We start from the raw sequence: 15,635 nt of genomic DNA, 5'->3' as shown, positions 1-15,635 counted from the left end.
CTGCCACGCTTACCCAAAAACACAAAAGATATATCGCAACTGGGCGATAGCTATCGATGAGCGTTTGTTTAGAAAAATGGTTATTGAGAACAGAAAAATAATAATATGAAATGTTTCTTTTTTTTAAAGCTATAATCAAAGAAGTAATAAATACGTTGTACCTATGTTATTATTTTTTTTTAGCTAAAAGTTATTTCTTCTTTAAATACTCACAACTTATCGATTTTTGTTTGTATTTATAAGTTGTAGAAACAAGTGTATGCCCATTACGTGTTTGCTGCACAACTATTTTTAGCCACTAGCTATGCAGCTATGTATTCGCCTTTTAGTACAATGATTTATATAAAGATCCAATGAAGTCCCGATTAAATTTTAAATGAGTAGAAGTGTGTACACACTGGCCAGAATTGTTCCATTATCATTTCAGATTAAATTAAATTAATATTTTTATTTATGTTGATTTTCCCCCCTATTTAATAGAATAAAAAGTCATTCATAGTATTGGATATTTGATATTATGTTTAATCAGCAAATGGTCACAAAAAAAGAATAATTTAAAAGGAAAAAATTTAAAGTAATTTGAACGAAAGTAATTAAAATATGTTCTTTTTTGTTATTTTCTTTTCACATAATAAAATCAAATCATTTTATTGATTACGCCCTTCATTGCTTTACATAGAAATAAAAAATTAAATATTTTATTGATTACACATTCTCATCGCTTTACATAGAATTAAAATTATTATTATTTTATCGTTATCATTATCATTATTATTAATATTATATTACACCGGCCATTTGGGTGTACAATGGTTATTTTGTTTTATTACATCGAATATTAATCAACTAAACATGTATTTTTTCATTTGCAAATTAAAAAGTGATATTTATCATTTCAAAACGTAATCCTACGACTATATATATGTATATATATGTATGTTTTTTTTTTTTAAGTTATGTTAAAATTATACATTTCACACTGAAAGTCATTCGTCCATTCAGAGTTTTGAAACAGTTTATATAGATACCTCCATATAGATTTCCAGGATTTTCTATCGGTAATTGGATTTAGTGAAGTTTACCTTTAAATCCGTTTTCTTTTTCTTTCTTTTTTTTTTATTACATTTATGTAGATATAACGAACAGCTAAAGTAACTATTACGCTAAAGTAACTATTACAACTAATTTAAATCGAATAAAAAAAAATAGATTATAGATAATCCAAAAAAAATAGAATATATGTACATATATATGTATATATATATATATGTGTGTGTGGGTGTTTAATTTTATGTGTGTGTGTGTGTGTGTATGTATGCATATATTTCCATTCGCACACATACATACTGGAGTATGTATTTAGAATCCTCCTCAGTGATCTCGCATCCCTACATACCCAGGCCAACTCATTACTTGGAGGTGACCATCTCGACAAGATCGCTGGACAGAGCCAGCGTGTCAACAACATCGATCAGTATCTCTACATCCTTGAAGGTGCTGACCACCTCGGGTGCACCCAACAGATTCACATGCTTGCCGTCGATGTTGGCATAGAAGCATTTGTTCTTGAATATGATGGCACGATCGAAGGGTACACGGCACTTGCTCCGGTCGAGCACGGAGCGACGGAAGAGCACGCACGACGGCTGATATTTGTGGCGCTCCTCTTCGGGTATATTGTAGCTCTTCAGATCTCCCTTGAATACGGTCATTGTCTGGCGCTGCAGCGCTGGCGACAGCTTGTAGAGGGTCACCTTGCTTGTCCATCTGCTGGACGGGACCTTGATGCTTGTCGCCATATTGGCCAGCTTGACCAGCGCCATTTCGAGGCAGGTGCGTTGCTGGCGTGTCTTATTCGACGGCTCTTTGGGCGTACTGATCACATGCCAGGTCTCATAGCAGGTTATCTTCTTGACTATTCTGCCATCCTCCTCACAATATGTGGTTGTCTCCGGCGGAAAGTATTTGGGCTGTTTGGCCTCCGGTTCCGGTTCGGCTGCCATCACCGCTGTATCCTCATCTGTTGCATGTTCCTTATAGCGACGCACCGCAGTCGTCGACGTCGACGGACTGGCCGGCTTCTTGAACACATCATCATCGCTGCCCTCGCCCAGCAGCTTGGTCAGCTTGCGATCCTGCTGCTGATGATGTTGCTGCTGCTGTTGTTGTTGTTGATGTTGCTGTCTTTGATTGTTGCTGGCATTGGACGACGCTGTCGCCGAGAGCACTTGTCGTCGATTGGGCATCCATTTTGTGGTATTCGTCTGTACACGGCGCATGAGGCGTGCCTGATTTGAAGCTGCTGCTGCTGCAGGTGGTGATATGGTGATGTCGTCGTCAGCCAGATCGTTGACCATATCCTCATCCTCGGTGTTGTCACCATCAGTCATCGGACACAACTCCTTGCCCATGCTCATCAGTGGCTTCATCATCGGCTGCGTCTTCTTGCCCATTTCGGCATTGAGGATGCGCGGACGCGGCTTCGCCTGACCCACAGAGACGACCAGCGACGTCTGTTTATTATGATTAACCGTCAATGGATGCTTGGCCGTCGCTCCAGTTCCCGTTGCTGTTCCCACACCACTTGTTGTCTTTAGACGCTTATTTGCCGCATTGACGCCTGGCGTGCCGCCGCTATTCCGGCTGCTGCTCATCGCTGTTATGGGGGAGGAAGTGGATTGATTTGTGCGCGCATTGTTGTTGCTCCTCGCGCCAGAGAGCAATTTCTTGTTGCCGCCACCATTGGAAGAGGAGCGTGTAATGAGCACATCGTCCTGGTTAATAATGTCATCAATGTTGACGATGGTGAATGTGGGCACATCGTCTGCTTCTGTCGCTTTCATGGCTGAAACCGCAGCATTCGCAGCTGCTGCTGCAGACGCCTTCTGTACTTTGAGCACATTGCTCGAGCCGGACGGACGACTCACTGTGCCTGTGCGCACCACCTGAGTGGAACCAGTATTGCGCACACCGCCACCTGTGGGCGTGGCCACTTTGTAAGTGGACATCGGTCGTGCCTTGGCGTTGGTCGATTGCAGCATGCGCAAGCCACCGCTGGCATTGCTGGCGCCGCCGCTGCTGCTGCTGTTGTTGTTGTTTCCACTGCTGCTGCTCACAACTACCTTCGATTTGGACAGTGTGAGACCCGACGTCTTGGACGCAGATGTACTGCCATTGATAACGGGCCAGTCGCTGTTCATGCGCTTGCGTGCTATGGGCCCATCATTGTGATCTTCGAGCTTTCGCTTGTTGCCCACCGTCGGTGAAGCCATCACCTTGACGTGGGAGCGCGCCAGATTGGGCGCCATGGTGCGTCGCAGCTGCTGCAAGTGTGTGGCTCCGCCACGTCCCGCCTGGGACTGCAGACTGTTGTTGCTCGCGGCTGTCGCGGCGCTGGCCGATTTCGGTGGACGTCCACGTCCACGTTTCGGCGGCACCTTCTCTCGTCGCAGCTGCTGCTGAAAGTCGCGTTCACTGATGTCATCGTCATCGTCCGATTTGTGCAGCTGCGGATTAAATGCCGCGTCTGTCAGTTCGTCGTCGTTGTCCTCCTCGATCAAATCGCGCAGATCTTCGTCCTCATCGTCATCGTCGTCGGTAAACAGATGCTTGACCGAACGCTTGCCGGTATTCTCACTGGCCAGTGCGGACACATACTTTGGCGTCACCATATCATCGCTGGCATATTTCGGATTCGGTTTGATCGAGCGACGCGAACGACTTGCCGCAATAGTTGGCGGCGGCGTTGCCACCGCCGTGGAGGCCAGCTTTGACTGCTTGTACATTTTCGCTTTCGGCTCGCTAACGATCTCCTCGGTCTGTGGCTGGGACTGGATCTGGGTCTGGGTTAACGTGTCACGCCGCTTCCTCAGCGGAGTGCACGGCCGGGCCACGGGTAATATTAGCGCTGTGTTGCGCCGCTTGGTCACTGGTGTTGCCACTGATTTGATTTGCTGTTTTGCCGTCTTAGCTGCGGCCCGCGGTACTGTAGATGGTTCGTCGGCTTTTGTGTTACGCGTGCGTGGAGTACTCACAATTGATTTGAGTTTGATTGGAGACAGCTCAATGTTTGTAACGGTCGTCGCTCGTTTGGAAGTGCGCGTCGCTCGCGTTGTCTCTACCACTAGCTGATCCAGGTCTTTTTCCTTAAGAGTTCGTCTTGTCGAGGTACGCAATGCTTTCGTCTGTTTACCGGATGTGGTCGATGATGAGTTGTTGATTATATCGGTGGCTTCGGATTCCTTTAGATTTTTTACGTATACTATACACGATCGAGTCTTTCCTATCTCAGCTTCCGTCTTTTTTCCAGCTCGCATTTTTCATAAGTCACTAAAATGAATTAAAAATCGTATAAACTATTTGTAATCGCAAATATGCTAGGAATTATATTAATATAAATAAAACATAATAAAAACAAAACAAAACTTGAAATGCAGTGTAATGGCAACACGGCCAGAGCTCTAATTAGAGATGGGCGTCTCGTTGATTCGTGAATGGCATTTGAAATATGTTAACCGTACAAAAATATACGAATATAAATAATAAAACTTAATAGTACATATATATTGTATAAATATAAATATTTATATAAATATATATATATTTATGATGAATTTAAGAACTCTTGAATGCATTAAAATGGCCTTCAAATCTTACAATCATATTAATATCATTAATATGTTTTATCTGTTCGTGCTTATTTCGTGTTCAAATAGCTCATCTCGTCCTCCTCCCTATTCTGATTGTGCGACAACTCTGGCGCCCATTTTTGTCATTTTTGGTGCTCTATTAGGAACTACGTTGATTTTTGCGCGCCAGTTGTATGTACATACACTCACATATATCTAATATTAATATATATTTACATACACACACACATAATGCATGTACATTCTCTCTTGTCGCATTTCAATAAAAAAAATTTTTTTTATAGAGCTGCTGTATTTTGAAAATCGTCTCGCACTTACATTAAATGGTTTTACATTTTTCGGTTTTCCTTTTCCTAAGCGATTTCTGTGAATTCTGTTTCGCACACTTTCACTGCACTGCGTTTTCGATTGTGCTCGACAAGACGTCCCTGTTGTGAATTATAACAGCAAATTGGCAACGCTATACATATTTATTTGTAGCTAAATGATTGTATTTGTGTTGTCTTTGTCAGTAATATTATTCGCTGAAATTTCCGTAACGTCACTGTTTTTGTTTTGCAAAGATCTTTTTGGTTGATTTCGCTCGCTTTGCTTTTGCTCTGGAGCTCATAAATTTGTGCGGCGCTGCCAGGCCAGCAATGTTTTTCTACCCAACTGTACCACACATACACGCACAAACAGAGCTGCTACCCCGTGGCTTGCGCCGTGCAACAAATTGTATAGTTTTGTTTTTATAATTGTTTTTGGTTGGGGTTTGATACACTGGGAATTAACACAAATTAAATTAAAAAATTTATTTTATTTAGTTCTGTTTTTTATATTAACAAATTGGATGCTAAACTGTAATAATATCACTTCCCGCGCTCAATATTTTCGATGTCGATTACCCAGAACACCACAGCACTGCCACTCGCCATGAAATTATAAAGAGTAATAGAAGTGGAAGAGGAGAGAGAGAGCGAGTGCAAAATAAAATAAGCAAAGCGGACTGCCAACTGATGCCAAAATGTGTTGGGCTGCCAACCTTGTGTAACAGGTGGGCATGCCCAATTCATGTATATACATACGTGACTACATTTTGATGTTTTTGTACATATCTACGCATGCATATATTGTATATATACATACATATATGAATATGTGTATAAAAATATATTTATATACGTGAACCCGTATGTGTCTTGTTTTGCTCTATTTTTGAGGATATATTTCCGTATCATCGTTTATCATATATGTATTTTAATTATTAACATTTCTTTGTACGACTCTTTGCTCATTAATTACAATATTTTAGTTTTTATTCAATGCAGATGGCTGGGGGCAACGGTATTTGGCCATTTCGACCTCAGCTTCCGCATAACTGAACCGATTGAAACAGAAATATTCGGGAACTTTGTAGTCGCCAGTTGGAGATGCTCCAGGACCAACTGGTGTCGATGTCGGCCTCACACAGGCGCTGCTTAGTCCAGTTACGTTCTTTACGGGTGGTGCTGCTGGTCCAGGTGTGGCGGCGACTCGGCTCCCGCTGCTTGGTGCGGGTCTTGAGGCACCTGTGCCCTTAGCAGCTTGGCTGTAGCCGCGTCGTAGCAGCTGGTTGAAAGCGGCTCGTGGGGCTGCGTTCATTTTTATGGCAAATTGAACACAAACGTAAACGTCCAACAGAATTCACGTAATCGCACAACTGACAAATATCAAGTGCAAAAAAAAAAAAACAACAAAAATCAGATGATTTACAGAAGATTGGCAGCTCCAAGTTTGTGGCGTTGCCATTTAGCTCTAAACATCAACTATCATTTAGCCATTCATTAATACAGACGCACACAGGAATATATGTATATGTATTAATATGTGTATTAGTTTGTTTACAACATTCAAAAATGTTCCCCATTTGAATTGAAAAATCACTAACATAGTTTTAAGTCTTTTAATTTCGTTTCTTAAACTTCGGTTCTGCTTTGCCATAATGCTGGCTTATATTAGCAACAGGCGCTCGCCGCTTTTCCTTCGTTTTCTTGTTGCACTTGACGCTCGCTGCGCCAGTCTGATTTTTGCCCAATTGATGGAATTTCTTGCGCTCCTCTCGGATTTCCTGTAGACGTTTGCGTTCCGCCTTCAGTTCCTTGTAGTTTTTGTATGCCTTTTTTGGTGGCTTGGCGCCAAGTTTGACCAGCTGAAATATTTCCATTTTTCGTTTGTTCTTGATCGTCCGTTGATTGGATATGGCAAAGTTGAGCACCTCTTGGCGTGCTTTCTTAATGTCGAATTCATTATCCTCTTCCTTTGGCCTCTTTACATTTGTTGTTTTGCCTGTGCTACTATCTGTTGATAATTTCTCTGGTTTGTTTGTTGTTATTGTCGCTTGTGGTTCCTGGAATACCAAAGCCTTAAATTCAGCTTCATCCGCTGATTTCTTCAATGCAAGCGCGGCGCGGGTCAGCACAGGCTTAAAATCCGTACTGACATTCATGTCGGTTAACTGTTAATTATGCACAATTTTAGCAAAAATAACTAGCACTGAATATTTAAGCGTATATACATACAAACGCACACATGTGCTAAGCAGTGACAAAAATGTACTAATTATAGACAAAGTCTGCGTAAATAGTTTAACGAGTTGGCAGCATTACAACTGCGCGCACGTTTTTATTATTATCCTCTCTCTGCATGTTTTGTTTTTTAAACATTAACTAATGGTAAAGTGTGCAGTATGAAACAAAATAGCTTAGACAATAAATCAGGCAATAAACAGGCTGCAGAGCTGGCCGCAAAGCGTGCCAATGTGCCAGCCGCTTTACAGCAAAAAGCCAACGATTTCTTGAATTCCAGTCCTGTGAACACAAAAGCTCTAAAGCAAATGGTTAATCTCTTGGTAAGTAAATTACTGTTGATTAAATGCAAAAATAAAATAATATGCAATGTCACAATTTTACAGGAAAATCCCGACAGCAATGCCGTCGGCATCATGTACGTGCTTGAGGTGATCTTCAGAAATCTACTCAAGCGCAAACTCATTTCGACTGCCGAGAATAAAAAGTGTAAGGGTAATGCTCAAGCCAAGCCACAGGAACCCAACGCAACATGTCAAATACAATATAATAAAGCTTGGTCCGTATTGCTGGCCAACTTGGGAAATACCTCTAAAGAGGAAGCTGGCGGTGCACTTAAGGTGTGCATGCAGCTGATAGCAGCCGAGGCCAAGCACAGCAGCTCTAATGCCTGGCCCGTTACACGGCTGCGCAGCATCCTCGAGGCGCTGATCAATGCAGAGGCAACGCCAACCGCAGCTCTGGCAGAGTTCGCCAAATTTACTCGTTGCTTGGACGTCCTGCAGTTCACATATCAACTGTTGCCTGGTCTGGCACCAAAAAGTTTTGTCGATACACCAAACTTAGCGTTTAACTATTTGGCCATCATCAATGTGCTGGACTTGGGCAAGACTGTGCTAAACGACAAACAATTCCATATTGGACCAGAGTCCACCTTTGACTATGAGCGAACGCGTCAGCTCTTAAATAAGGTTTGGAGTGGCGTCATTGCATCATGCAATGGCGTGGACGAGAAGGTGCATCGCCAGGTTCTTGTGGTGCTCTTGGAACGTATACTACCACACCTGAAGGATCCCATATTGTTAACAGACTTTCTAATGGATTCACTGCATCAGTTTGGTAGGGTGATGAGAGATTGCTTAACTTACATCAAAATTCAATTGAAAGTTTCATCTTTGCAGATGGACCCATCGCCCTGTTGGCTCTGCAGGGCATCTTCACGTTGATGCAAAAGCAAAATATCACATACCCAGATGTCTATCAGAAGCTCTATAATATGTTCTATCCACGCATGTTCTACAATAAGTACAAGGCGCGCTTGTTTTATTTGGCCGATATATTTCTGACCTCAACGCATTTGCCAGAAAATTTGGTAGCCGCTTTCGCCAAGCGTCTGGCTAGACTCGCCCTCAAGAGTCCAACCGAGGATGCCATCATAATGATACGTTTCATATGCAATCTACTGCTGCGGCACACAGGACTGCAGCGTCTCATTTGTGCAACGGGTGCGGCAAGCGGTAAGCCAAGTGCCTCATGTATTAAATTGAAAGATATTCTGATATATCTGTGTATATTGTAATTGCAGGCGCTGAAATTGTGGATCCCTATGATGAAACAGAGCTAGATCCGGTCAAAGCTGGCGCCCTCCAAAGCTCGCTCTGGGAGCTGGTGCTGCTGCAGAAGCACGCGGTACCCGAGGTAGCCAATGCCGCTAAGTTTATCAACAAAAGTTTGCCCATGGTCGAATTTGATCTATCGTCGCTGCTGGAAATAAAGGAATGCAATGTTAGTATCGATTTTCATACTTAAGATTAAGATATATAGAGATTATAGATATAATGTTGAATTCTCTCTTTTTAGATTTTCGATGATGAGGTGAAAAAGGAAGTAAAACAGTTTACGATGGCCTATGAGCGACCAACAAACTTTGCGCTGCCTCAATATGATATAGTTACCAAATACTGGGATATATTATAAAATAAAATATATATACAAATGTGTGTATATCTGTTTATAATGCTAATACTAAGATTTGAAATTCTTTACCTAAATTTAAAGCAGAATATTAAGCCAAATTGTATTGTTGGCTCAGCTCCGCTTGGAACCAGTTGGCGGGGTAAATGTATTGTTGCTGCTGCCATGCCCTCTGCCTCTGCCGCTGCCTCTGGCGCTGCCACTGCTGGTGTGGCATCATCGCACTTACGTGCACTTTGGTTCTTTTAATTGGAACTACAACTGGCGATGTCGCCCTGTCTCCGCCTCCTCTGCCTAGCTCTAAGGCTGATACCGCGCGTTGCTGCCGTAACTGTGCGCAAATGCGGCACGGACGTATGAGGGCGAAATACACGCATTCGGCTATCGACAGAAAACTGAAGCCCAGAAACAGGCCCATTAAACCGCCAACGTTGGCTGAAAATTTCGAAAGAAAAAAAAAAAAAAACAACAAAAAAACGCACACACACACAGAGGAAATCTCAATTGTGGTTTAAGTTTTTTCTCCCTTGCAATCTGTTCGGAATACCCTTGCTTTTATATATCCCTGCTATGGGGTACTTTGAAATTTGGCTGACCATCTGGAATATTGAATTCCTTAGAAATCATGTTTATACTTAACTTTCGGAGAGACATCGGCTCTGCTATATCTATATATGTACATACATATATTCCATACATCCCAAATCGATATACTCTATACCCTATATCGGGATGTTTCGCAATATTGGAGATCTTGAATATCTATAATATATGTGTTCTATCTATCCTATATCAGTCTTGAAGATCTTGCGTACAGAATCTTTTATATATAAAAACTATAATCCCAAGTCAATTAGTAAGGATTTCTCTGTTTAATATTAATCAGCTACCAAGGATATTTCATTGTCTTGAGGACCTTGTATATCGGATCTCTTTCATAAATATATATTCTATATGGTTCAAACCAATGAGCATTTATATATATATACTGTATATACTATATGCCTTATCTCATTTAGCAAGGGTATTTCAGAGTCGGTCAGCCGAAACTAGCAAAACTTTCTTTGGTTGCCTTGACGCACACAAAAAATCGGATATGCCGATGAACTCGGTCTGCTTGTTGGCACGGAACGTGTGATCCTTGTAGTACAGATTGACAACGGCTATGTTCCGCTCCACATAGGCCTGGCTGAGGTTGCGCATGTGGGCGTTGGCGTGCCGGAAGTCGTTGTAGGAGATCTTGGTGGCATAGGTGATCGCCTGGTAGGTGAGATCGAAGCAGCTGGGCAGACAGTTGTCCAGGCAGGACTCGACGACATGCCCAATCGTATGCAGCCGTACGCTCTCCACGCACTGCGCTTCGCGGATGCTGCAGACGGTGTCGTTGCCATTGATGCGCGGCATGTAGAAGACGACGCAGCCGCAGCGCTGCAGCAGCAGCCGCGACATGCACTCCATTTCGCAGTTGCGCTGCGTGTAGTGCGCGAAGTAGCTGAGATTGCCCTCGTTCTGGAACAGGCAGTGCCTGTACTTGCGATGCACATGCCTCAGGCTCAGTTCCGTCATCATTTTCGACGGCTCGATGCGCAGCTTTGTCTCCAGCCCGGGCGAGAGCAGCACGCCCGTCTCACGTACATTCGGCGACTCGTTGGGACTGTGCAGCGCGATCTTGAAGCCAATGCTGTTGCTGGACGAACAGTAATACGCATCTGCCTCCACGTTCAGCATCAGCGACATGCCCAGCGACTCGCCCGTGCCCAGCGAGGAGCGCGGATAATAGTCGCTCCCCAGATTGCGACTGTAGCCGAGCTCCGCATGCCAGTCGACTGCCCGATAGCGCTTCGATTCATTCCAATTGCGGAGCGTCAACGGCACACTGCAAGAAAATTGCTAATTGAGTGTCTCTTTTACTCACACTTTTAGAAGAAACTCAGAGAGCAACAGTTCTTTGACGAGCTCGTTCGCGATCGACTAGAAACCGCTTATTAATCTAGTTGTTCTCTAACCGTTTGGTGAGAAATTTCGTCGTATGTGCATGTATGCGTACGTGAATTGAGTGTGTGCATGTGTATGTGTACTGAATTCTTGCTTTACTGCGCCTCATTGTGTGAGCGTCAATCGGCTCTCTCTCCCTAAACGATGTGCGTTAGAAGAGCGCAACACGACAAGTTCAAAGCGCTCAACAGAACCGAGCGTGAGAGCGAGACAGTATGATTTTTTTTTTTCAGTTGATGTCGCGAATAGAGAGTAAGGAATCAAACTAGCAACTATTATTTGCAAGCTCTGCTGAGAATTCAACTCGTTACTTAGAAAGCACTCCAAATTAAGCTTTAAACTGCTCATACATTTGTATGTATACATGTATGTATGTACATGCATATGTATACCAAATAGCTTTTGGGCCGATTGTTCTTTTGAAGGATCTATGAATCTATGGCTTACACTTTTGGGGAAAAACATCCATATAATGAATACATCAGTCGTAGCTATTAAGAGCAATAATAATATGCATAATGGAATATACATACATACATAAAAAATATTTATACATTTTGCAGGGTATCTGCTAGCAGCATTTGAAGTCTTATTACTGCACTTACTTGTGCTTGTACATGAAGCGTGGATGGAGCATATTGATGACACAGCAGAGGCCCTCGTCGGTGATGATTGGCTGGAACATGCGTTCGCACTGATAGTCGACGGCGCCGAAGCGACAGCCGATGACCATGTCGCCGCATGGCTGTGAGATCTGGCGAAAGAGAGAGAGAGAGAGAGCTCAACTGGGATTGATGCTGGGCAAGGTACTCACATTGCTGATCAGCTGCTCCCAGTTGTTGTTGCCGCGACTGAGCTGCGTGCGCGGCTTGCGATGGCAGAGGACTTGGAGCATGGCGAATTGCGATGAGTCGTTGGGCAGCCGGGCGGCTTGGGAGGCCAGCGCCTGGTTCAGATTGCATATGGTGAGCGCCGGGAAGGGCTCCTTGGTGATGTACGTCGGCTCCGGATTGATGCCCACTATCACGGGCGTCGTGTTCCACTTGACGAAGGCGTCTTGCATTAGGAAACCAGCACAGCCAAGCACCGCCAGCAGAGCGAGCCCAAAGAAGAATCTGCATTTATCTTTGCTTTGCTTATGTACCTTAATTTTCCTTTTTTTTTTTTTCTTTTCGGCTTTGACGCCCTCACCTGTCCGCGGCGTGCAGCCTGCGGCTGTTGATGTACTTGAGGCCGTGTATGCTCGTGTTGCGACAAAATTCGTCCGTGTTTAACGCCAGTATGCTGCGCCAGCCCACAGCCGATGCGGGCTCATCCACAGCTGTCCGACCCCTTGTGTGCCAATGCAGCTGTCCAGCTGTTCGTTCCGTTTCAGCACCACGGCGCCTCCTCCAGTTGGCCAACACCTGGCGTAACAGCCGCATGCCGAGTTCCTTTGCAAATGGTCGCCAATTGCGAAGCTCCTGCGGCTTCTACTCCTCGCACGTACTATATTTTCCTTAACCTAAAGCCATTGTAAGTGGTTTGGCAAAAGGGGTAGTCTGTTTGCTTGAAAGAGTATGTAACGGTATTCTGCTTAAGCCATATCGATCAGTGTGAAATCCTAGAGAGGTTGAGCCTAGAGCATGTAGAAGTTACAGATGTTGATGATTTCTAAAATATGAACACGGACCTATGTTTATCGATTTTTGAGCGATTTCTATCGATTTGTTGCGATTTTTGATTTGGATTGTTTTTTTGACTATATCTTTCTTTTCATGCGCGAAATCGATAAGCATCTATCGATAATCGATTGAAACATATTTTAGATGGAAACAATTTTTTATATTTTTTGACTGAATAACGGCTTAACGACTAACTGCTTGAAGTTACTGCTGATTGTAGGGTATCTGTTAGTCTTAATTAACTATTATAACATATGTAATATTATAATATATGCTTCATATGTAGGTATCCATATATTATAGGGTATCTTCATTTCATTTTCGATTATAGGGTATCCGTTAATCGGACACGGTTGGCCATTGCAATCTGACTGTTTTTCTGTCTATGTTTATCCCCTTTTACACCTGACTGATTTGCATATTTGTTGTGTTGATAATGTAAACTGCACAATTAATATTTTATAATTCAATTCAATTAAATGAAGATTAAAAAAAAAACGATTTTACATATATTTTAAATTCAGTAAGTATTTTATAAAATACAACTGTAAAGTAAATAAATAATCTGAAGTTTAATTCATTATAGTTTTATGAAAATTATAGTTATTTCTCTACATTTCTAAAAAGATCGTTAGTCTAGGCTTGATTGATTGTCTTCTCTCCTAGAATGTCTCCGGCACCTTTCGGTATTGTTAACTCACACATATGTATATATAGAGAAAATCTAACATTTGAACTAATGAAAATCGCATAGAAAGGTGGGACAGCACTTGGAATTGAATTTGATTGTGAAGTGTTCAACGAGTTTCCAGCTCAAGATATGCATGCTGCTCTCTTTTAATCGTTTTTCGTGTGGATATTTTGGACTAGCCGTAATTAAGATGTGCGTTGCTCATTAGAGCGCAACATGCGCTCGGGCTGCTCAGGCGGAGCAGAAAAGGCAGCGGCAGCGGCAGCAGGAGCAGGAGCAGTATCTCCTCGGACTCAAGTTCATTGCAACCGACAAAGCCGAATTGAGTTTCGAACTAACACACGCATACACACACATACCTGTCCACTGAGTGTGTGTGTGGGTGAGAGAGGGAGAGAGGTGACTATGGATTGGTTGGAAAACCGCACTTGAACGAAAATCAAATTAAAAGCTTCAATGCCCCAGACGACAGACGACGGACGACGACGGGTCGAGTTGGAGCACCACGGGCAGGTCAGCTGAGGCACAGAGACATGGTTTCTGTTGCCACATGTCACCTGCAACTATATACATATATATGTATACTACACACACATATATTTATATTGCATATATGTATGTGTGTCGGTGTCCGTGCAACTCACGCACTTTGTATGACTTCATTGAAACGAGTTCATAAAACACTTAAACCCAACCGAACCTGAGCTCCAACTGTTCCCACTGTTCCCATGACGCTGTCAACGCTGCTCGCTGCCAGCTTGTTAGCAGCAGTTAGCAGTTTGGCTGCAACAGTCCCGTTGGGTGGGCGGAACGGGTGGTGTTCAGTCCCGGAGGTTGTGCCCGCAACCGCACCTGGAAATTTCCGCATTCATCTAGCCCAGCTCGCAGCTCGGTCACAGTGCTCCACGCCGGACGTATCACCATCAATGGCCATCGAAAAGTTTGCGTCTTTGGCTTTCTGACCAGATATCTGTACATATACATATGCATATACCTACATACGTGTATGTGTACGTATGTAAAATGAATGATTTTTACTCTGGCTTTTTTTTTCGTTTGGTCGCATCGAGTGCTCACAGCATTTACCAATTGACCTAATCTAAGTGAAGACGCCATTAGAAACCGTTTTGCCTGGATGCAAGCAAGGATGTCATTTAAAGCGCTCGCACATACATACATACATACAAGCGTATGTACGAGGTCGGCTTGAAAAGTATTGCACATTTTGTAGATGATCATTTCATAGTGTACTTAGTATACCCTGAATCTATTGAAAATGGGAAAAATTTTAATTAATAGTAGTAGCTCCAATTACGTGTTAGATGATACTCGAAGTTTTTTATTTTTTATTATTCAATTTTTATTGTCTTCTTCTTCTTGAGCTCCTCCTTTAATGACGTCTTCAGCTCTTCGAATGTACAAATTCTGACTATAAATATAAAGCTAAAAAAAATATTTTGCAATATGAAACTGAAAACTGAAAATTTGCATTCCTTTTCGAACATACCTTGCAAATGCGTGCATACCTCAATACATTTCTACATATGTATATATATACATACATACATACATACATACATACATACATACATACATACATACATACATACATACATACATACATATGTACATGCTACATGCAAAAACTCAATGAATCTGCTTCTGACTTAATGCCGTATAGGCAGTTCATTTATAGATCTACTAATTGCTAAAAATTTCATATCGTCTTGTGGGCCTTTCTAGTTACTCCTTATTGGCTATTGATGCATAAAATTGAACTTGAAATTATATAGCAGGTTATCAAGTTACGCAATATATAAAATAGACATACATACATATACAAATGTGCATATGTATGTACATGTCGTTTCCACAAAATAATAAAACATAATACTTATATACATACATATGTACATGTACATACATATGTATTTTGAGCTTAATGGCAGAGTTCGTTTCCCAATTCTTTCTTGCCTGCAGCTCTTGCAGCTGTATTAGTGTGAGGCTGAGAGCTTCTATAGCATTGTTGTAAAAACGTTATCCATGTGAGTTTGCGTCTTAGCTTTTCGCAGCTCGTTTCTGCACTGCATACGCCAAATTCGCAATGAGAGAGAAA

The 15,635-nt window shown here is 42.5% G+C and overlaps 5 protein-coding genes across 5 annotated transcripts; 1 reads left to right on the top strand and 4 right to left on the bottom strand.

Annotated features, from left to right (window-relative positions):
- Positions 1–670: 670 nt before the first annotated feature.
- Positions 671–5,579, bottom strand: LOC6584403. The gene is made up of 2 exons (XM_002010022.4): positions 4,968–5,579; positions 671–4,329 (listed from the first exon to the last, which is right to left on the bottom strand). The coding sequence occupies exon 2, from the start codon at positions 4,314–4,316 to the stop codon at positions 1,410–1,412; it is 2,907 nt and encodes a 968-aa protein (XP_002010058.1). The 5' UTR covers positions 4,317–4,329; positions 4,968–5,579; the 3' UTR covers positions 671–1,409.
- A 249-nt stretch (positions 5,580–5,828) lies between these two features.
- On the bottom strand, positions 5,829–6,366 carry LOC6584402. The gene has a single exon (XM_002010021.4). It carries the CDS (start codon positions 6,270–6,272, stop codon positions 5,940–5,942), a length of 333 nt encoding a protein of 110 aa, XP_002010057.1. The 5' UTR covers positions 6,273–6,366; the 3' UTR covers positions 5,829–5,939.
- A 193-nt stretch (positions 6,367–6,559) lies between these two features.
- Positions 6,560–7,217, bottom strand: LOC6584401 (uncharacterized protein C1orf131). The gene has a single exon (XM_044011706.1). It carries the CDS (start codon positions 7,114–7,116, stop codon positions 6,574–6,576), a length of 543 nt encoding a protein of 180 aa, XP_043867641.1. The 5' UTR covers positions 7,117–7,217; the 3' UTR covers positions 6,560–6,573.
- A 37-nt stretch (positions 7,218–7,254) lies between these two features.
- Positions 7,255–9,195, top strand: LOC6584400 (nucleolar complex protein 4 homolog B). Its single transcript, XM_002010019.4, has 5 exons — positions 7,255–7,518; positions 7,582–8,314; positions 8,377–8,712; positions 8,781–8,980; positions 9,056–9,195. The coding sequence occupies exons 1-5, from the start codon at positions 7,357–7,359 to the stop codon at positions 9,170–9,172; spliced, it is 1,548 nt and encodes a 515-aa protein (XP_002010055.1). The 5' UTR covers positions 7,255–7,356; the 3' UTR covers positions 9,173–9,195.
- LOC6584399 (pickpocket protein 28) lies at positions 8,752–12,230 on the bottom strand. Its single transcript, XM_002010018.4, has 5 exons — positions 11,979–12,230; positions 11,770–11,918; positions 10,252–11,045; positions 9,242–9,604; positions 8,752–8,959 (listed from the first exon to the last, which is right to left on the bottom strand). The coding sequence occupies exons 1-4, from the start codon at positions 12,225–12,227 to the stop codon at positions 9,261–9,263; spliced, it is 1,536 nt and encodes a 511-aa protein (XP_002010054.4). The 5' UTR covers positions 12,228–12,230; the 3' UTR covers positions 8,752–8,959; positions 9,242–9,260.
- Positions 12,231–15,635: the final 3,405 nt, after the last annotated feature.

The sequence above is a fragment of the Drosophila mojavensis genome, unplaced genomic scaffold (assembly GCF_018153725.1).
Source record: "Drosophila mojavensis isolate 15081-1352.22 unplaced genomic scaffold, ASM1815372v1 contig_136, whole genome shotgun sequence".
Classification (NCBI taxonomy): Eukaryota; Metazoa; Arthropoda; class Insecta; order Diptera; family Drosophilidae; genus Drosophila; species Drosophila mojavensis.
This window is presented reverse-complemented; position numbering and strand designations above follow the sequence as displayed.